This window comes from Microcebus murinus, chromosome 12 (genome assembly GCF_040939455.1).
Source record: "Microcebus murinus isolate Inina chromosome 12, M.murinus_Inina_mat1.0, whole genome shotgun sequence".
Classification (NCBI taxonomy): Eukaryota; Metazoa; Chordata; class Mammalia; order Primates; family Cheirogaleidae; genus Microcebus; species Microcebus murinus.
The window spans coordinates 11,807,199-11,830,593 of NC_134115.1; the positions used below are offsets into that span (position 1 = coordinate 11,807,199).

General features: G+C 38.7%; 2 protein-coding genes across 10 annotated transcripts in view; one reads left to right on the plus strand and one right to left on the minus strand.

Annotated features, from left to right (window-relative positions):
• CTSV (cathepsin V) overlaps window positions 1–23,395 on the minus strand; it is a 551,781-nt gene that overhangs the window by 306,322 nt on the left and 222,064 nt on the right. The gene's annotated exons all lie outside the window — the stretch shown is intronic.
• The window catches only part of AOPEP (aminopeptidase O (putative)), a 361,112-nt gene that overhangs the window by 50,595 nt on the left and 287,122 nt on the right, over window positions 1–23,395 (plus strand). For all 9 annotated transcript variants that reach the window (XR_012922069.1, XM_076008542.1, XM_012748180.2 and 6 more), the window contains exon 3: window positions 1,107–1,273. Coding sequence is in view for 8 of the 9 variants with exons in the window: in XM_076008542.1 (XP_075864657.1) it covers window positions 1,107–1,273 (167 nt within the window). In the remaining variant the exon portion in view is untranslated. The remainder of the gene's footprint in view (window positions 1–1,106; window positions 1,274–23,395) is intronic.

The window sequence follows — 23,395 nt, forward strand, 5'->3', positions numbered from 1 at the left end:
ATAACACATTTCCTATATTAAATTACCTCTGCTTGTTGAGATCTCGACTGGTTTCTCTTCTCTTTATTGTACCCTGACAGGTAGAGTAGAGCATCATTCTGTGTGTTCTTGCACGTTGTAGGAAAACAGTAAATACTCAATTATAATGATGTTCATGAGAAAGGAAAACCAGTTTTTCAAAAACCGGCAGTGCTTAGTTGTATTCATTTACTTTATAAGTCGAGCTGATTAAAGCTACATATTTGTCATGACTCATGAAAAACAGAAACTGGAAACATTTTCCTAAGATATTTTCCAGAGGAGCCAGTCTTGTGCCTTCTACTCTGTGGTGTCAAAAGAATGGATTCCTTTGATCTCGTAGATCTTTTCCATCTCTGTCAGCAATGGCTTGATCATGGAAGGGATCTTTTTTGGTTTGGGTAGGTTTGTATTTTTTAATTGTAGCAGAACGAGTCATTGGTTTTGTACACTTGTTTTGGTAACAACTTTCTGCAGTTGGCTTTGCCATCACAAGCCTGGTTGTTGTGACCCACGGTCCTGTTTCTATGCCATCCCTGTTCTTGGCCTCCACACAAGGATTTCCACAAGGGCTCTGTTTGAGATGGTATTTTCCAAGATTGGGGAGGTATCTGCCCGCCAGCACTGGATTTGAGACCACCAGCTTGTTTTTCCAAGCATTAATATCTCACTGATCTCCAAACATATTTTCTTTTCCAGAATACTTTCCAAAAGGTTTGTAAGAATTTCTCTAAAACTTTTTTCTTTTGAAGGCATACAGGCCTAAGGGGAGGGGGCAAGGATAATATAAATTATAACTTGGCAGACTCATATTTAAAACTTTATCCAAAAAATATTTTTCTTCTTACAAAAAAAAAAAAGCCACTCTTTATGTGTTTAAGTAATTCATTTGGGAGAAATAACCACTCAGCTATTCACATAGCCAGCCCTTGGCAGTTTCAGTTCAAAATGCTTTGAAATGAGTCAACTACAGCCTCAAATATTTTCTCTTTGAAAGCTCAACTTAACCTTCACTGCGATGGTGGGGAGAAAAGTGACAACTCATTTTAAAGATTCTGCCCCTTTGTTTCTTTGTCTCTCTTCTGCAGGCCATGTGTTTATACTATGGGATCTCCCATAAACAACAGGGCCCTTTTTCCATGCCAGGAGCCACCCGTTGCCATGTCAACATGGCAGGCTACAGTTCGAGCAGCTGCATCTTTTGTTGTTTTAATGAGTGGGGAAAATTCTGCCAAGCCAACACAGCTTCAGGAAGGTACTGTACATGTGTTCTTTGCTTATTTATGTATTGCACACATGTTGGACTCAGGAACCCAATAAGCAGTGTTTTTCTAAACTTTAAAGAGCTCCTTTATTAGTTGGGTTGGAAATGCACATACTGTAAAACATCCTGCCAGAGAAAACAAGCAAGGGATGGGGAGGGGCACTTAGGAGCCTGGGCATGGGATTTGGGGCTCTTCACGCTAGAGTTATCAGTTCATAGATTATTTCAGTAGTTGCTTTCACCTGGTGGTTTTGGGGCCATAAGTAGGTAGTCTTGGTTGAAGACTTTCTGGGTTGGCAGGTGTGTCCTGGAAACACCATTATAGTTGAGTTATCTGTGGTTTGGTTATGGTGTCTGTACATGGTCATTGGTTAGGTTGAGAGATGATGCTCCTGTTGGCCAGCCCACTCGCATATTGGCCTGGTAAAGGATATGTTCTACACGCTATTTGCCTTTATGAGGTTCTGATCCAAAGGTGTATAAGAAAGAAAAGGCAAGTGCTACTGACGGTCAAGGTTTTATCTGTGAATTACTTGCTTATTGCAATAATTAACCCCTTCATTTGAGATCCTGAGCATGTTGATGCTAGGTGTGAATATACCCATCCCTCCTCCCTGCTCCCACCTGCTGACACCAATGAATGTTACTACTATATGTGCACTTAAGTGTTGGTCAGTTAAGTCAATTAATACGAATTTAATGGTGAGTAAATGTGCTTGTTTTTCCATTCTTGTGATACTTCACTTAGTAGAATGGGCTCCAGCTCCATCCACGATAATATAAGAGGCACTAGATCACCATTGTTTTCTGTGGCTGAGTAGATCCTTATATGTTTTTATTTTTTTATTTCAGAATATTATGGGGGTACAAATGTTAAGGTTATGTATATTGCCCATGCCCCCCCACAACTCAGAGCTTCAAGCGTGACCATCCCCCAAACATTGCACATCTCACTCATTATGTTTGTATATTCCCTTCCCTTCCTCCCCCCTCCGACATGCCCGACACCCGATAAATGTTTTTCCTATATGTCCACTTAGGTATTGATACATTAATGCCAATTTGCTGGTGAGCACATGTGGTGCTTGTTTTTCCATTCTTGAGATACTTCACTTAGTAGAATGGGTTCCAGCTCTATCCAGGAAAATACAAGAGGTGCTATATCACCATTGTTTCTTAAAGCTGACTAGTACTCCATGGTATACATATACCACATTTTATTAATCCACTCATGAATTGATGGGCACTTGGGTTGTTTCCACACCTTTACAATTGTGAATTGTGCTGCTATAAACATTCAAGTGCAGGTGTCCTTTTCATAAAATGACTTTTGATCTTTCGGGTAGATGCCCAGTAGTGGGATTGCTGGATCAAATGGTAGATCTGCTTGTTTTGCTTTAAGGTATCACCATATATTGCCTTCCACAGAGGCTGAACCAGTTTTCAGTCTGGTTCAGAAGTTTAGGAGTATTCCTATCTCTCCGCATCCACACCAACATTTATTGTTTGGGGACTTTTTTATAAAGGCCATTCTCACTGGAGTTAAATGATATCTCATTGTGGTTTTGATTTGCATTTCCCTGATGATTAGAGATGTTGAGCATTTTTTCATATGTTTGTTGGCCATTATTCTGTCTTCTTTTGAGAAGTTTCTGTTCATGTCCTTTGCCCATTTTTTGATAGGGTTGTTTGATTTTTCTGGCTGATTTTCCTGAGTTCTAAATAGATTCTAGTTATTAGCCCTTTATCGGCTGTGTAGCTTGCGAAAATTTTCTCCCATTCTGTGAGTTGTCTGTTTGTTCTCTTGACAGTTTCTTTGGCTATGCAGAAGCTTTGTAATTTGATGGTCCCATGTGTTTATTTTTGTTGCTGCTGTGATTGCCTTTGGGGTCTTTTTCATAAATTCTTTGCCTAGGCCAATGTCTAGAAGAGTATTTCCAACATTTTTCTCTAGAATTCTAATAGTTTCACACCTAAGGTTCAAGTCTGTTACTCAGTGTGAGTTGATTTTTGTGAGAGGTGAAAGGTATGGGTCTTGTTTCAGTCTTCTACATGTGGCTATCCAGTTTTCCCAGCACCATTTATTGCATAAGGATTCTTTTCCCCAGTGTATGTTTTTGTCTGGTTTGTCGAAGATTAGTTGGCTATATGAAGATGGTTTTATATCTGGGTTTTCTGTTCTGTTCCACTGGTTAATGTCCCTGTTCTAGTGCCAATCACAAGCTGTTTTAATTACTATAGTCTTGTAGTATAGTTTGAAATCTGGTAAGTTGATACCTCCTATTTTGTTTTTATTGCCTAGAATTGATTTTGCTATACGGGGTCTTCTCTGGTTTCATACGAAGCATAAAACTATTTTTTCTATACGTGTGAAAAATGATGATGCTATTTTGATAAGGATTGCATTGACTCTGTAGGTCACTTTGGGTAGTATAGACATTTTAACAATGTTGATGCTGCCGACCCATGAGCATGGTATATTCTTCCACCCATTTACATCCTCTGCTATTTCTTTCTTCAGTGTTTCATAGTTCTCTCTTTAGAGGTCTTTTACCTCCTTAGTTAAATATATTCCTAGGTACTTTATTTTCTTTGTTGCTATTTTGAAGGGAATTGAGTCTTTGATTTGGTTCTCACTTGTACTGTTGTTGGCGTGTATGAATGCCTCTGATTTCTGTATATTGATTTTGTATCCTGAGACTTTACCAAATTCATTTATCAGTTCAAGGAGTCTCTTGGTTGAATCCTTGGGGTTTTCTAGGTATAATATCATGTCATCAGCAAAGAGTGAGAGTTTGATCTATTCTGCTCCCATTCAGACACCCTTAATTCTGCTCTCTAGTCTGATTGCTATAGCAAGGTCTTCCAGCACTATGTTGAATAGAAGTGGAGATAGTGGGCAACCTTGTCGTGTTCCAGTTCTAAGTGGGAATGCTTTCAATTTTTCCCCATTCAGTATGATATTGGCTGTGGGTTTGTCATATATGGCTTGTATCATTTTTAGGTAAGCCCCGTCTATGCCTATTTTGTTGAGCATTCTTCTCATAAAAGGGTGTTGAATTTTGTCAAATGCTTTCTCTGTGTCTATTGAGAAGATCATATGGTCTTTGTTTTTGCTTCTGTTTATATGGTGAATTATATTTATAGATTTGCGTGTGTTGAATCATCTCTGCATCCCTGGGATGAACCCCACTTGGTCGTGATGATTATTTTCTTGACAAGCACCTGGATTCGATTGGCTAGGATTTTGTTGAGAATTTTGGCATCTATATTCATAAGGGATATTGGTTTGTAGTTTTCTTTTTTTGTTGCACCCTTTCCTGGTTTTGGTATCAGGGTTATGTTTGCTTCATAAAATGTTTTGGGAAGGATTCCATCCTTATCAATGTTGTGGAATAGTTTCTGCAGGATAGGCACCAGTTCTTCTTTGTAGGTGTGGTAAAATTCGGGTGTAAAACCATCAGGTCCAGGACTTTTCTTTTTAGGAAGGTTTTTTATTGCTGTTTCAATTTCAGTACTTGATATTGGTCTGTTCAGGAATTCTATTTCTTCCTGGTTGAGCCTAGGGAGGCTGTGTGTTTATAAGAAATTATCCATTTCCTCCACATTTTCCAGTTTGTGTGCATAGAGGTTTTTGTAGTATTCATAAATTATATCTTGTATCCTCGTGGCCTCTGTTGTCATTTCTCCTTTATTGTTCCTGATGAAGCTTATTAGAGATTTTTCTTATCTGCCTTTCGTTAGTCTAGCCAAAGGTGTGTCAATTTTGTTTGTTTTTTCAAAGAACCAACTTTTTGTTTTATTAATTTTTCGTATGGTTTCTTTTTTGTCAATTTCGTTTAGTTCTGATTTGATCTTAATGATTTCACTTCTTTGCTGGGTTTGGGGTCAGTCTGTTCTTCTTTTCCCAGCTCTTTGAGATGATTCATTAGGTTGTCTGTTTGTGATCTTTTTCACTTTTGGATATAGGCATTTATGGAAATAAACTTTCCTCTTAGGACGGCTTTAGTTTTGTCCCACAGGTTTTGGTAACTTGTGTCACCTTTGTCATTTAGTTCAAAGAATCTTTTGATTTCCATCTCGATTTCTTCATTTATGAAGTGATCATTCAGCAGAAGGTTGTTTAGTTTCCATGACTTAGTGTAGAAATGAGAACTCTTGTTAGAATTTATTACTACATTTATTCCATTATGGTCTGAAAAGATACATGGTATGATTTCTATTTTTTAAAATTGTTTGAGACATGCTTTGTGTCCTAGGAAGTTGTCAATCTTAGAGAATGACCCATGAGCTGATGAGAAGAACGTATATTCAGTGGTTTTGTGGTAGAATGTCCTGTAAGTGTCAGTCAGGCCCATTTGTTCTAGAGTTCTGTTTAAGTCCATTATTTCTTTGTTGATTTTCTGTTTGGAGAATCTGTCCTGTGCTGTCAGTGGGTTGTTAAAGTCTCCGACTATTATGGTGTTGTTGTTTATCCATTTGTTTAGATCAAGTAGAGTTTGCTTTATGAATCTGGGTGCACCAAGTTTGGATGCATATATATTTAGAATTGTTATGTCTTGTTGAACTGTACCCTTCACCATTATATAGTGACCTTCTTTGTCTTTTATTACTTTTGTTGATTTAAAAGCTAAGTTATCTGTAATCAGCACCGCCACACCAGCTTTCTTTTGGTTTCTGTTTGCTTGAAATATTGTTGTCCACCCCTTTGCCTTTAATCTAACTGCATCCTTGTAGTTAGATGTGTTTCCTGAAGGCATCAGATACTTGGCTTGTGTTTTTTTTGTATCCATTCGGGCAGCCTATGTCTCTTGATTGGAGAGTTCAAGGCATTCACATTTATTGAGATAACTGATAGGTGGGGCCGATTTCTGTTCATTATGTTGGGTTGAAGTTTGTTGTTTTAATTTCTCTCTTGAGCCATTGTAGTATCTGGGCTTTGATCTTTAGCTTTGAGTAGATTTACATTTGTGCGTGCTTATTGTGCTGATCTGTGGGTAACGCTGTTTTGAATACTTCTTGAACGGCTGCTCTTGTTTTGGTGAATTCCCTCAATCTTTGCTTATCTGAGAATGTCTTGATTTCTCCTTGATATACAAAACTTAGCTTTGCTGCTGGGCATTATTTTGTTTCAGAAGAGTGAGAATGGGGCCCCAGTCTCTCCTTGCTTGTAAAGTTTCAGTAGAGAAGTCTGGCGTTATTCGAATTGGCTTTCCTTTGTATGTTAATTGCCTCTTTCCTCTTACAGCTCTTAGAAGGGCCTCTTTAGTTGATATTTTGTTCATTCTGATGACTGCATGCTGTGACGTCTTCCTGTTTGCATTGAATCTCCCAGGGGTCCTTTGAGCTCTTGAACTTGTATCTGGAGATTTTTAGCAAGGCCTGGGAAATTTTCCTCTGTTATATCTTCAAATAGCTTGTCCAACCCTTGAGTGTTTTCTTCTTTCCCTGCTGGTAACCCTATGATCCTCACATTAAGTTTCTTCACATAATCCCACATCTCTTGTAGGCTTTGCTCTTTTCTCTTATTTATCTGCTTTATCTCTGTGACTAATTTATTTAATTGGAAGGTGTTATCTTCAATCTCTGAGATTCTTTCTTCTGTTTGATCTACCCTGTTCTTGAGGCTTTCCACTGTGTTTTGTAGTTTCCTGAATTGATTCTTCATTTCTAGGAGTTCGGTTAGACTTTTATTCATTGTTTGAATTTCTTTAGTGAATTTTTGTTTCAGGTCCTGGAATCTTTTTGCGTTTTCTTTGTGTGGTTATCCAGTTGTTCTTGTAAGTCATTGAATTTTCTTATGATCCACGTTCGAAATTCCTCTTCTGTCATTTTTGTTGTCTGATTTTGGTTGGTGTCTATTTCTAAGGGGCTGGTGCTCCTATTTGGGGGGGTGCGTTCCGTTTGGTTCTTCATATTTCCAGAGTTTCTATGCTGATTTCTTCTCATATGGATCAGTTGTTGCTTCTTGCCTTTAGATTTTTGTTTGGATAATGACACGCCCTGTTTAGTCTCTGAGCCAGTAGGTGGTGTTTGTGGGTGAGGTTCGACACCCTGTATGATGAGTCAGTAGGTGCTGTGAAAAGGGTGTGCGGAATGTCCTCCCTGTCAGTAGGTGGTGCTTGCTTGGAGGAACAGGCTACACTGTTGGTTTTGGGTCTTATATCCAGTTATTGTTCAACTGGAGAGGCACTCTGGTGCCTCATGTGTTGGGTGGGGCCCTGGGACTTGCAGGTTTGTCCTTATTCTCCACCTCAGTGAGGGCTGATTTGGGAGTTAGTCTGGGCCGAGTTGGGTTGGGTAAGCCTGCCCTCAGGCACCACAGATGCTGTTAGCAGGGGTCAAAGTTCTGTTCTCTGCTTCCAGGAAAAGCTGTCAGGGAGGGGCTGGAATGGTCCCGCTCAGTCAGAAAGTCTGCGTGTGGGGGTGGGGCTGTCTGAGACCCGCAGTCTGAAGCGGGCCTCGCTCCTTTCCACACTCCCCAACTCCCCAGCTACTCTTGGGCCTCTGCCAGCAGGCCAGACATCACACCACCGGGCCTCCCCTGGCTATGATGCCGGCAGGGAGGTTTCCTGTGCAGGAACACCACCTGGGCTGGGTGCACGGCCCCCCTTTGGGAATAGGATTGCCCTCAAGAATGCTGATCTGGCCCTAAAGGCACAACACCTCAGTAGGCTGTTCACGTATATCCCTTCTGTGCTCCCAGCAATGCGATACCTTGGTGCACGGGATCTGGTCTGCAGGTCTGACCTCTGGGCTCCGGAGTTCAATCCCCAACCCCACCAGAGAGAGGAGTGCAATCCTAATCACCCATGGGGAGCCCAAGCTGGGTTGATGTCCCTCAGCCTCAGGGTCTGCCCCTTTCTCCTGGAATCACTGGTCCAGCAGCACCTGGGAGGGCTGGCGGGTAGGGAGCTCACAGTCTGAGTTCCCCTTAGTCAGCTGTAGGGCTCCAAAAGGGAAGGTCCCATTCCCTGGAGATGCCTCCGGCTATTGGCTATATTGTCTCTCTCGGCAGCTGTGGGTAGAGATGGGGGAGGGGAGAATGAGGCAGTATGGTGCCTGCCGCATGGCTCGGGTCTGTGCACACAGAGGTGCCCTGAGGGAGTTGGGAGCCTGGTGCCGCGTCCGCTACAGGCTCACCGCTCACTGGTGGTGGCCGTGGCTGGGCTGGTGTCCACAGGTCTTTCCACCCACTGGGGAGCCCACCAGCAGTCCCAGACACAAGGGGGGAAAGTTAACGATACTACCTACCCTTGCCACTGGTCTCCAGGCTACTCGAGAGGTCTCTGCTTCCAGTTCTCCTCTGCAGCCTCCTCCCGTGGAGTCTCCGGTGGTCTCAGGAACCCTCCTTCCAACCCTCCTCCGATGTATGCTCCTCTGCTAGCTTCTTTCTTCTCATTTCTCCTAGAATCTGTCTTTTCTGCAGAGATACCGTGTCTTGAAGTGTTTCTTGTCTGCCATCTTGCTCTGCCCCTCTGATCCTTATATGTTTCTTAACCACTTTCATTTTCTATCTCCTTGTTTCCTCTGCCGATTTTTATATTGAGGACTTAGTGAGATTTTCACAGAGTTTGTCTTATTTTTTAATTTAATCAGCTCCTTAAAATGTAGATATTAATTTTATTATATTTGTGAAAAGTACTTTTCTTGGTTTTTAGTATATCTTTTAATTTTATATGATGTTTCTGATCTGTAGGAGATTTAAATTTTTATGAAGTCAAGTTTATTAGCTTTTTCTTGGAAAGTCTTTCATCTGAGATTCACCTATTTTGTTGTAATAGTGTTATAGTTTAATTTTTGTCATTTAACTCTTTAATCTCTCTGTGGTTTATTCTCATCAGGGTTATAAAATGAGGACTAAATATTATCTTTTTTCCAAATAGAAAACCAATTGCTTCAAGATCATTTATGGAATCTTTTCTAATTTATAATGTCTTCTTTATCATAAGCTAGATTTACGTATGTACTAAAGTCTTCAATGAGTTTTTGCCTGATTCTTATGGTAAAAATAAATGAAAACAAGTAATACATTTAAAAATTTTCTTTCTAAAAATAGGTAACATTTACATGGTTCATTTGCAAATGAACAAAGGACAAAACATTTGCAATAAAATTTCCTTCTTACCTCAATTTCTCAGCCACCCAGTAACCTTCCCCCAAGGCAACCCAGGCTACCAGTTTCCTTTGAATAATATTTTTTCTCTTTTGTTGCACAAATCATAGCATGCTATACACATTTTTGTATTGTACTTCCCCTTTTTGAATAAATTTATTTATAGATATGTATATATAGATACATCATAACATAAAGAGCCTCCTCATTATTTTTATAACTATGGAGTATTCCATAAATGGATATTTTACAATTTAGTTAACCAATAGCTCTTTACTACATTGCCTATCAATTAAGGAATTTAATAGGTATTTAATTCCAATATCCTTCCTCACCCACATTCTCTGGTTTTAGTAATAAAACTTGGGATCTGGGATTCATATTATCTCTTTATTTTGCTTTTGTATTGTATCTTTTAGGAATTATTATTGTTTTCTATTTTCACTGAATTTCAAGTCATATTTGTAATAAGTATTTAAACTTTCTTCATTCTTGAGCTCAAGTTTGAATCATCTTTTGGTTGGCTGGGAAATTATTTTAATTCTTTTTTCTTAAAGGGTAGATGTGTGTTGTATTTTCCAAGTCCTTCCATCTTTACATTGGCTCCTTTTTTGTATTCACTTATGACTATGGAGTATTCCATAAATGGATATTTCTCAATTTGATTTACCAGTAGCTCTGGACTTCACTTAAATTCTTAAGTTATTTCTTTTCTCTCTTTAGCAACTATAAATGCTTTCATTATCATCTCTTATTTAGTATTTCTGAGGAGAAATCTGATACCAAATTTTTCTGTTCTTTGAAAGTAGTTTGATTTTTTTGCCTGCACACTCATAGAATTTTTTAAATTTATGTAATTCAAAACTTTGTAGAATTAATCTAGATATAGGTGTGTTTTTATCTACTTTATTAAAATATAATTTACTTATTCTATTAGGGTTCTCCAGAAAGACAGAACCAATAGGATATATATGTATAGGTAGATATATAGGAGGAGACTTATTAAGGCAGTTGGCTCATGTGATTATGGAATCTGCGAAGTCCCACCACAGGCTGCCTGCAAGCTGGACACCCTAGGATGCTTGCAACAAGGCTGAGTCCAAGTTTAAAAGCCTCAGAATCAGAAACTGATAGTGTAATTCTCAGTCCAAGAGTAGTTCTGATGTCGAAGAGCTGGAGGAGGACAGTGTCCCAGCTCCAGGAGAGAGAGAGAAGAAATCATTTTACTCCCGTTTTTGTTCTATCTGGGTACCCCTATGCCAGTCTCCTCTGGAAACACCCTCACAGACAGACTCAGAAGTATTGCTTTGCCGGTTCTCTAGGTATCTTTAATCCAGTCAAGCTGACTTAACTATCACACATATAATAAATGCGTACAACAAGATTTTGCAAATATATACACCTGTTAATTAATCATGACCTATGGCGATATAGAACATTTCCATTACTGTAGAAATTCCCCTGCACCTTTGCACTCATTCCTCCCTAACCCCACTCTGATTAGCCATCGGTCTGATTTCCATCACTATAGATTGGTTAGACCTCTTCTTAAAATTCATATAAATGGAGTCATTTAGTGTGTACTCATGTCTGGCTTCTTTTACTCAGTACAATGGTTGTGAGATTCATCCATATTGTTGTGAATGTCAGTAGCTTATTCTTTTTTTTTTAAATTGATGAGTAGTAGTCCACTGTATGAATAAATCAGTTTGTTTATCCACCCACCTGTTGGTGGACATTTGGATTTTTTTTGGTTATTACAGAAAATACACTGTGAACATTCATATATAAATAGGAACATAGGTTTTCATTTCTCTGGGGTAGATCCCTAAGAATGGAAAGGATCATATGATTAAGTGTGTGTTTAAGTTTGCGAGTATCTGCCAAATGATTTCCAAAGTATTTGTATCATTTAATATTCCCACCAGCAATGTATAAGAGTTAGTTCTAATTGCTGTTCATCCTTGAAAACACTTGGTATTGTCAGTCCTTTTAATTTTAGCCTTCCAACAGAGTGTGAAATACTATCTTGTTGCGGTTTTAATTTGCATTTTCCTGATGGCTAATGATGTTGAGCATCTTTTCATATACTTACTGCACATTCTTATATCTTCTTTTGAAAAGCATCTCTTCAAGTCATTTGCCCATTTATTTTTTATTTTTTATTTATTTTATTTATTTATTTTTTTTATTTCAGCATATTATGGGGGTACAGATTTTTAGGTTTCAATAAATGCCCATTTCCCCCCCTTCCCCCAAAAGTCTGAGTCTCCATCATGACCATCCCCCAGATGGTGCACATCTCACTCATTATGTATGTATATACCCGCCCCCCTCCCCCCTCCCACCTGCCCAATACCCTATTACTGTAGTACCTATGTGTCCACTTAGGTGCTACTCAGTTAATACCAGTTTGCTGGAGAATATATCTGGTGCTTGTTTTTCCATTCTTGGGATACTTCACTTAGTAGTATGGGTTCCAGCTCTAACCAGGAAAATATAAGATGTGCTATATCACCATTGTTTCTTAGAGCTGAATAGTACTCCATGGTATACATATACCACATTTTATTAATCCATTCTTGGATTGATGGGCACTTGGGCTGTTTCCACAGCCTTGCAATTATGAATTGTGCTGCTATAAACATTCGAGTGCAGGTGTCTTTTTTGTAGAGTGTCATTGGATCATTTGAATTTGCCCATTTTTTTAATGTGAGTTTTTTGGTTATTTTATTACTAGATTATGATAATACTTTATATAATACTATAGACATAAGCCATTTATCAGATATATGTATTACAGATATATTCTCCCAGTCAACATGGCTTGCCTCTTCATTTTTTATTTATACTTCATACCACTGATTTTCATAGTTACAGTTTTGTTCTTTACTAATTCCATTAGAGATTTAAATTATGTTATTGTAACATTAGTTTCCTTTCAGTCCTTCATTTTTAAAAATTTTCTTACTTTATTGACTTTTGATCTTAATTTGTTATGCTTCTGTTTCAGTGTTTTGTCTTCTCATGGCTTTTTACTATTGTTTCATAGAAGTTATATCTTCTTGTATCATAATGACAATGTCCATTTCCTAAACTAGTTTTGGTTTCTGTAGTAAATTGATTTCCAATACTTGCTCTTCCTTTGAGTCCTTAGAATGTTGTCTCATTTTACCTTTATTCTGCTGGGTGCCCCCCCCCCCCCCGCCCCCTTTGGTGCTCATGGCTTTCCTCTCTGATGTGTACCAACAGACAGGATAAAGTGTGTAGATTTCCCTTCATTCCATTCACTCTCCACTTATGTGCTGACTACAACCCCCTTCAGTTCAACAGATGAAAGGTTAGTTAGCTCCTGTCTCCAGGCTGTGGTGTCTTATTGGCAATTGTCTAGTCAGGTTCTCCTAGACTCACATAGGATCTTTTTCTACCCTGTTTATTTGGTTCCCTCATACGCTGGATTGATTGAGTACATGAAACACTGCAATCTCAACTGGGCACTAATACCTGGGCTCCTCCAGCTCCCTTTTCTGTCTTAACAGTTTGCTTGTGATAACTACACCTCCTAAGATGTGGCTCTCCCTACCCTAAGCTCACGAAGCCTGCATATTTTCTCATTCATGGTTTGGCCCTGTAGTAGAGCCTTGTGTTTGGTAGTGTTTCTCAAACTTGAGCATTATTTTTCTTTTTAGTGGGGGAAAAAAATCTCATAGTTCACCAGGGTTGACTGAAATTATTTATATGAAAATGATATTTTAAAAACTATAGATCTGAGACTAAATATAAACTATGTTTATAACTCTTACACATCTCTAAGTTGAAAATAAAATTATAAATTAAACACAGATGAAATTAATACATCAATAAAATTCAAATTAACAACTTAGATTTAATGTAAAGATTAATATTTTGCTGAAATTAAATTGCCCCTCACAATATGAACGTGGTGCTGATGGCTCCATGCAGTTTATTTTGAGATTAAACACCTGTTCTACCCTGAGCCACGTGATTATCCATGTGATTATCTCCACCAGTTGTCTTCTATGTGCTGTAAAACTTTTGCTTACATACCATACTGTGATGTTATTTGGCTTTTACTCGGCCAACAGCATCATCCTTATGTTCTTTTCTCATTATCACTCAATAATTAGAGAAGTCCTACATGTCCCTGTGGAATCCTACACAGTGATTCAGATGTGAACTCTGCAATCAGGTGGTGATACTCAGTGATACCTGGATGATTTCAGGAGTCAGCAAACCATAGCCCACTAGCGAAATGTAGCCCACTGCCTGTTTTGTAAGTAAAGTTTTATTGGATCATGACCATTGTCCGTGGCTGCTTTCATGCTATAGCAGCAGATTGAGTATTTGCAATAAAAGCTCACAAAGCCTAAAATGTTTGCTACCTGGCCTTTTAAAGAAAAAAGGTTGCTAACCTCTACCATCTCTGTCTGTTGTCTTTTGTCTATTTGAAGATTATCATAAAAAATTAAAAGAAGAGTTAACTTTAAATTTTTCATAGACAACTTTCATACTTCCAGGAATATATATCTGTGGACCTTTTTTTTTTTTTCCAGAATTCCAGTTTAGGGTGTAGTTATAACAAAGTAGATGCTTATTAGAATTTGCTTATATTCATACCACTTACACCTTACATGATATCACAGAACAGATTTTACTAGTTGAAACTGAGGGAGGATTGAGCTAGACAAGGAAAAGGAACTCTACACCTAATACTGCAATTTCTCCTATAGCCTACAGCTGGGATTTATCAGAAGACAACCAGGAAATAGTATAATAAAGCTCTGCCAGGACCAAAATGGCTGTTTTGTGGATGGAGTAATTTCTACAAACGTATCTACACTCCTTAGAGGAAAAGAATATGTGGATACATGATGATACTATTTCCTTTCTAAGTGATATTTTCTAGATTGGTAGATTGGTCTCATAGGACCTTCACTGTGTGTGCACAATGCTCTTTAAAACGATGAGCTATCCTTGAAAACATGAGTGGCAAAACCCGACCCAGTAAGTCACAGTTTCCATCACAGTGACACATCGGCCTGATTAGCGCATTTGCCAGGCACCAGCTGATTTCCCCACAGAAGCAAAGCACCTGTGAGCAGATAACAGCTGCAGAAATGACAGCAGCCCTTGGGCAGGGTATGGAAATTGGTAGACAGACCTCTGAGCCCCTGCTTCATAAGGGAAATCATTCCTCCTGTTTTTAAAAAGGCTAATGGTTTGGACTGTAGGGTGAAGTCCATTGTAAGAATTTTATTAGCTGAGTGGTCATTATTCTTTTCTCAAGAAGGCTAGCTAAGTCAAGGCCATAGATTTAGATCAACTTATTTAACTCCTTTATTATTCAACTTCCTCAACATAATTCCATTTGGGCAGACAGAGATGTGTGTGTTGTTATTGGCCTGTATTCCTTGCCAAAATGTAACGATGCTATTGAGCATGGAGACCCAATGCCTAATACAGTGCCGTGTATGTAATAAGGGCTCAGTATTTATTTGTTGGATAAATGTGTTCTTTGTAATCAAATGATATGTTCATGGAAGAAACATTTTGTCAAAAGACAAAATTGACTTTGGGGTCATTTCTTTTACTTATGCTGTGGATTAGAGTTTATACCTTTTCTCTAGCCTCAATAAATTTTAAAGAAAAAAGTTGGTTTAGTACATTATTATTTTCCTCTGGCAATTTTTTTGTTTGGTTCTGTTTAATTTTTACAGTGTATAATTTAGCATATTCCTACTTCCTAGGAAAATAAAATACTCTGCTTCTATTTTTTTTTGTGGGAAGCCTTGAGTAAATGAAGGAGAATGCCTAATTTAAGCTCCTTCCAAATGAAGGTGAAAAAGCATATGAACAAGTGAAAGGTGTTAAAAACTATATGTGCCCTTGCATAGGATCTGATTTCATTTTTCTGTATAAATGAAAGACTGTAGACATTACTTCATTCTGGGCAAAATGCTACTCTCTGGCCTGCCCAATAGACCAGCTTTCTGGCATTCTCTTTCTCTTGACTTTGTATGGGAAATTCCAGGAAAAAGCCAAGATTTGAGAGCCCAGACCCTCCTGTGTGCAATTGAAAGCCAACTTTTCTTCCCTCTTGATGGCTCAAAATGAGCAATAGTATTTAGACTACTCCCACAGTATGTAACCAGGAATTACGTATAAGGAAATGGTAAATTAAAAGACATTTAGAATGGTTATGATTAAGTGTTTTCCCCACAAAGAGAGAATGGAAAGTAGAGAAAGCTCTTTGTTTCTAAAACTGGGAAAACTTTATTCTGGGCTACCACACATATGTTCATGTGTTTTTAAGGGGTAGGAGTGCAGAATAAATATATTCATTTTTTTCACATTAGGAAGCTGCTGGTGAGTCAGGACTTTCTAAATCTTTGTCAGTTAATTCTTTTATTTTGTGATTTGTTGTTGACTAGGTCTTGCTTATCCTCCCAGCATTGTACTTACCATATATGACATATGTGAAAGTCATCTTGGTTTGTTTTGGACAACAATGATTCTGGCAGGCATGTAAATACCAGTTCTTGTTGCTGTGGATGTTTGTCTTGGACTTGACATTCATGAAGTTTCCCATGTGAATAAGGTACCAACGTTTACCCTGTGACCATCTGGAGCAGTATGATTTGGTGTCCAGTTAACTGAGCCATTTTGTACTTAAGTTTAAGGGGTACTAGGTCATCTGTATCATAGGTCAGAATGGCGGACGAGACTTGGAATAACAAGCCTGGTGGAGTGTATTCCTTTAGGTATTCCATTAGCCAACAAAGAAAATCTCAAAACCTCTGGAGGCGCTTGTGTTCAGTAGGTGGCACTCTTTTACCTAGTTCGCAAGAATGATCTTGAAGGTCATTCTCTCCTGGGTCTCCTGTGCCTGAGGCAGTACCATGTTGCAAGGAAGGAAACCCGAAGCCTTGGCGGGTGGCATCAGTGCTTGCAAAGCGGTGGCCTGACCTGGCACATCGCCCTGGTTAGGCAGTGCCAGTGCCTACCAGCCCAGGGCGTCTTACTGTCTCCTTTGTTCTGATGCCAGTTACAACCCTTGAGCAACAGCGGAGAAGAACTAATGAAAGACAGTCACGCTATGAGTATTCAAGAGAGAGGCGGTAGCTTAGAAAACCAGAATGTATAGACTCGGCATCAAAAAGTAGGGAAAGAAAGAAAGCTGGGGTTTGCTGAAGACCCAAGCTCTGGAGAAGGAGGCCAAGAGGGGAAAAGCAGCCAAAATGGGGAGATTTTTCTCCTTTTTATGTATATATTTATTGTACATATGTATATATAATATATATTTTTAAAATATGTAATATATAGTATGCCTATATAAACTTACAAATGCACATATTCCTATACATACATATTCCTATACATATTGTCAAGCATCTTTAATTTGTGATACAAAGTTGTTCCAAAGTAATCTTAACATACGGAATGATTTGGATAAGAAGCTCTGAAATAAGGAATTGTGGCTAAAGAAACAATTTTGAGGTGGGCAAGAAGCATGGGCTATAGAAGAATTGAGGAAAGAAATATGATATGTTAAATACAAGCGTGTATCAATTTGATGTTTCTAGATGCTTCGTGCTCTTTACCCAATAGTGGAGAGGTTGAAAAGGTAAAATGGATGCTTTTAAAATAGGAAGAATTTAAGTGCCTGTTTTAATTTTCAGTGAAAACAATAACTCTTTAAATACAAGAAGTTCTATGAGATGCTTAACTTTGCAAAGATAAACAGTCTGCCTCTGCAGAAGCAGAGTGATTATGTGTGTGTGGTTGTCGCTGTGCCTTTGAATTCTGTGGAGTAAGTTTATCCAAGACTCCCCGAAGAATAAGACGTTGAACTTTCCATAAATTTTGTATTTAATTTACTATAGTGGGCATGACTTACGTGTAAAAATAATTACAGTATCTTGATTTTTCTTCTCTTAATTTTTTTTTTTTATGAAAATGATTTTCTCAAATAATTAGCAAAGGTTTTCACAGGTTTAGGATAAAAAGTTCTCTCTCTCCCCATAAACTGACTACTCCATTGTGTTCTTCCTTTTTCCCTCTTCACTGATAATTACACTTCCTCTTGTGGAAGATAGAATCTTTATAACTATTCATAGGACAGTTTTTAGAGTAGTCATTGAGAAAAGTAAATAATTGTTTTAACACTCCTTAGTTATGACACTTTTTTAAAAATTTCTTTTTTGAGTAATAATTACACATATTCATGGAGTACATAGTGATGTTTCAATACATATAGTGATCAGATCAGGGTAATTATCGTATCCATCATCTTAAACATATACCATTTCTTTGTGTTGGGAACATTCCGTATCCAGCAATTTGAAACTATATAATATATTGTTAACTATGGTCATCCTACAGTGGTATAGAACACTTGAACTTATCCCCCCTATCTAACTATGATTTTATATCCTTTATGATATTTATTTCCAAAACTACATTTTAAAAACTACCTTTTGTGATTTTAAAATTGACCCATTCCATATCCTCTTATACCTATAAAAAGCATAGTCATCTATAATGAAAATTTCATTCCTGTTTTGGAGATGAAAATGCCTATTTGGATCTTGTAGCTGCTGCTGTTGTGATTAGTAGAATAATATCTCATATGACACATCTGTTTTACTAGTGAGACAATTGATTATATGAGAGTTTTCTCCCCCAGATATGGTCCAATTTGAGAAAGTAGTATAGGGGTGTTAAGGAACTCTGATCTCTTTCTGAGGTCAGAAGTTCAGCTTTACAGAATCTGTCCAGAAGGGAGGGCAAGCTGGGTGGCTACTCATGCCTGCATAGTTAGGGAGCAGTGTTTCCTCTGGGCCCCTTCCTACCACCCCCTCTCTGTAACTTGCTGATGGATCCTGGCCTGGCTGTGAAATCACCTAGTGGAGTGATGGGCTTCTGGCTTCTGCAGAGGAAAAACTCTGGGTTAATTCAAGTGCAGCATGTTCTCTTTGTTTTGCAGCTGGTGTAGTGACGGAGCCTAGTATAAGTATATTGAATCAAAAGGAAAATGAAGGCATTGACTGTCTGTTTCATGGAAGATGGCTCATTTAAAGTAAACACTGTTTAAATAGTCTCCAAATGGCCCATTCTATATGAAGTCATACAAGATGCCCCTTTAGGCTGTCATTCTCCTTTAAATGGATAGCTTTGTGTATACTGCGTTTTAATGCTATTCAACCTTAAACCCCATATGTGGGCCTCATCAGGTCATGGGTTTCAGTGCACATGTGGCAGCCATACCTTTAACATTCTTCACTTCTACCTTCAGAAAGTCAGCCTGAACAGAGGGAGACAGCTATAAAGATGAGAGCTTGCAGATGATGACTATGACAACAACTGCGATAATGACAAGGATATCAGTTAACATTTCTTGAACACTTACTATATGCCAATTATTATGTCTAGTTGATCACTATATATATCACTATATATATTATCTAATTTAACCCTCACAAAATCCTATGAGGTAGATACAACGATTATTCCATTGTTATACAAGAGGAAGTTGATGCATAGAGAGATTAAATAATGTGCCCAAACTGGTAAATGTGGAACAGGGAATTGAACCCCATCTGTCAGATTCCAGAGCTGGACCTCAATCAATGGACATATCCAAGAGAAATAAACTCTCATCGGTTCTCTTTGCAAGGTAGGCATATCCCAAGCAATGGACAATCTAGAAATTATTTTTCTTTGTCTTGGGAATGTATGCTTTGCTTTCTGGTGGCAGTGTTTCCACCTTGTTATTTGCAGTTTTTGCAGGCTGATTAGAAGATGAGGTCAGGTGTTCCCTGTGGCAGTGGGCAGTCTTTATGCAGGATTGGGCTCATTGGTATAATCCATGAACAGACAACTCAAAAGAGACTTTTCTACTAAATGAGGATACTCGAAATGTCCTCATAACAATGAATAAAAACTTTCCCCAGAGCACTGGAAGTGTTCAGTGATCTCAGTGCTGGCTCCAGCATTCACCCAGGATCAGGGCAGGAAGCCCAGGGCCAGACACTAGTGAGATGCTTTTGAGAAGAATTTGATCAGGGTCTTTGGGAATTGGGTTCCTGGCTGGTTCCTATTTGGCCCAGCCAGTTGATCTGCCCCTATTTGACTGTCACTTGGTAGCCAAGAAACTTTTTTGCTCTTAAAAGTTTGAAATATGAAACAGTTTATTTTGAATGAGCTTCACTAAATAGGGGAACTTTAGGAATCTAAGAAAATAAAAAATCTTGTGGGCTGTATAGGAGGAAATCATCTTGAGCATTTAAAATATGGGTTTGGGTGATATTTTCAATACGTTTCCAAAAAAATCATTTTCTTTCCATTATTTAACTTCAGAGAAGGCTGCAAGGAAACAATGACAGTTCTAAAATATTTTTGTTGGACTCAATTCAGGTTTTGTTATCACTACTGCCATCTCACTCCCAAACTCTGGGTCATTTAAGGCTCTGACTTTCTTAGTGCCAATCTCCATTTCTCTGCCCTGCCATATCCCTTTGTGGCTGACAGTGTCCTGCCCACTTAACCTAGAGACTGACATTCTGATAAAGGTGCTCAGACATGATGTGATTAGGCACTCTGAGGGTTCTGGGTGACCTTGTGCAGGGATCTAACAAATACCTCTTACTCCATTAGCAGTGTTTTCTCTTGGAAGTAGTTTCAGTTCCTGCTGTTTCCACAAGTCTCATCTTGCCCATGGTCTAGACGGATGGTACAAGAACCAAACAGGCAGCAAAAACTCAGGTCAAAAATTCAGCACAGGAGGTAGGGAGACAGGCTGTTGTGCATAGTGTTTCATTCTTAAAAGGATTTAATAGGGCGGTGACTACTTTTTCTCTCTAAATTTTTTCTTCCTTCTGAATTATATTTTATATCATTTTAGTAAGGATCTCAGAACCAAAAATATTGTTTTCTTTCTGTTAAGATTACTTTAATTGATTGATTAGTTTACTAGGTCAATTTGTATCCAGTATCCTGGGTATTTTCTGTCCTTCAATCTGAAAACTCATGCCCCTTTCCGTTTAGGGCAGTTTTCTCTAATTTTTTTGACGGATGACTTCCTCCCTTCTGTTTTCTCTGTCTTCTTTTTCTGGAGCTTCTATCTTTTGCTTGGACCTTGAACCTCCTGAATTGTAATTCTATTTTTCATCATCTTTTTTTTTTCTTTAATGCTCTACTTTCTGGGAAATTTCTTCAGTTTTATATTTCATCATATCCCTTTTATTGAGTTTTTCTTTTTTTCTATCATGTTTTTAATTTTCCTTCCTTATGAGTTCTCTTTTTTTTTTTTGTACTATACTGTACTTGTTTCAGGGCTACAATAAATTCTTTTAATTCTCAGCATTTGTATGTTTTATATTTTTTTGAAGTTTTTTCTTCCTGTGTGATTACTACCATCCAAGTTGCTTGTTTCTATTTATTTTGGTCTCCTGGTTTTGCATTAGAGGCTTCCTAAAAATGGCTGGAGGTCCTTGGTTTGTCTGCATGCATTTAGGAGTAGGAAGCTAAAATACCGATCAGAAGCTCTGAGTGTATACAGAAGGCTTATCAACCATGAGCTTCACCATAGGCTGATCACAGAAAACCTCTAGTGTCCTTAAGCATTGTCTCTTGGCTGGTCTGCTTCCTTCAGTCTCCTGGGGGGAGGGTGAAAGTGTGGCTGCCAGCCTTCTGGGAACCAAATAAGAGAAAATGCCTGGTGATCTCAGCATCCTCTGTGCATATGTTCATCTAATCCCTTCATCTGCCTTCAACTATGCCATTCCTTCCCCCATCCCTACCCCCTAGTCCAGAGGTCCTCTCTTACTCTCTAGAAAATAAACCTCCAGTTATTAGCTGGAATGTGGGGGGCAGGGTGGGCCCACGTGTGCGTAGTGGGGGAGGCGGTCGTACATCTGAACCCTTCTTAGACAGAGCTTCAACCAGGCCTGCTTAATTTAGCACTTCCTCTACCTCAGAGCCTTTTGGGGCTTCTAGGGGATAAAATGAGGTGGGTCTTATCTTTCCCAACTGCTAATTTAGTTGTTTTACATCATTTGCCACTCTCCCATCTGCATTCTAGCTCCCAATATTATTTTGTCGCTGTTGATTCTTGTTTCATTCTTCCTGTTCTTGTTGGTTTATGCCTTAAAAAAAATCCTTTTGCTGTCCTTTAGTGGGGTTTTGGGAGGAAGTAGAGGTGCCCTGATTCATTCAAACTCCCATTTTTATCTGAAAGCCTTATCATTGCTGCTTATTTACTGAACCCCCAAGGGGTTCAATAAGAAAATTTGGTTATTTGAGGGTTTTTTTTGTTTTTTTTTAACCCACGGCCTTTCAAAACATTTAGTTCCTCACCCACAGCCCCGCTCCTCTCCTTCCACCTCCACCCTCCCTCCCACCTGCTCTAGCTCTCATTATGTTGTCCACTACACACTGACGTTTTTCATGGAGCAGTCACAGGAGGCATCCGATTGCAGAGAATGAAGTAGTTATGGGAAAGTGGAAAAATTAGGGAGGTGGGTATGGAATAGCTTGTCATGCCAGATCCATGTCATGCTTTCATTGGGAGTCCTGTGACTATCCCTACCCGCTTCTTACTGGCTTGGGATCAGAGCAGTGATTCTCGTAAGGCTGTGGTTTTCTCTTCAAGCCCAGTAGAAGCAATCACTGGATGGGCTCCAGCATCACTGGATTTGATTGTCTCTTTAAAGAGGAGCATGCCTTCAACTTCTTAGTCAGCTACAAAGAGAGGGATCTCAAGAATGGCCGTTTTGGTTCCAAAAGCAGGATGAAACTTCTAAGCAAACTTGAGAGAATGGCTGCCTCTGTTGTGGATTTCCAGCAGTTCTAAGCATGCCCTTCTGTATGTCTCCTTCAAGTGTCTCCTCTAATGACTTCCAAACTTGAATTTCACCAGAAATCATATTTATATTTTGCTTTCTTACCTTTCTGAGTTCAGAATCAGTGGAGAGATTGATAAAGGAGCCAAGTATATGGGGATCAAAATCTAACATCTGTTATTGATTTTTACTGGTAAAGCACTTTGAAAAATGTCATGTTAGATCTGCTGGCCAGTGTGGACATGTTAATATTTTGACCCTGAATTTGACATCTTATCCACTCACTGACCAAATTTGACAACCACAGGTCACTTTATGGGTGTTTAACCCTCTAAAATTTAAAGTAAGAAAGAGAAAAATAGCTTCTACAAAGGAGTTTGTAAGGGGACCAAAAAAAAAAGGTGTTACTCTAATGGAAGTTCCTCCCCATGGGAACATGAAGAGTGGAGAAATGTGTTCCTTAATATAAGATGATATCAATTCCCCTTAAAACCTACCATCAATTTATAGCACATGCTCAGAAAAAGATACTATGTTAAATCAGATTGTATGACACATTCAGATTTCAGAAACACTAAGATTATTTTCCTATCTTAAAAATGGGGGAAGTATAGTGTTATAAGTTATAAATCATTCCTTCCGTTGATAAAAGCCTTCTCTCAAGTTTGGACTAAGTAGAGAGTACCCCCTCGCCTGGTGGGGAGCCCCAGGTGTAATCCCATCCCTGTTCCAAACCAGTTGGGAGTCTGCAGCGCCAGTGAACCTTTACACCTGTTTTTCATCTGCTCAAAGAGGAGTGGAAGACCAGCTTAACAGATAAAAATGATGGGGGAGTCAGGCCTGAACTTCTCAGCTAATTAGTTTCTGAGTTGATACTAAAACCCAGCTGTCTCCCTTCTCTGGCCTCATGTATTTTCTACTATGTCAATTTTAGATTGACTTGAATAAAATTAGACAAAGTAGTTACAGCACAAAAGTGACCATTCCTTTGTCATTCGTTCATTTAACAGATATAAATCAAGCATCTTTTTTAATGCCAAATACTGTGGTAGGCAATAAAGATAGTAAGACATATTCTTATCTCTATAGGAGCATACAGCCTGTGCCCTTCTGTGTTTGCAGCTGTGAGTGACC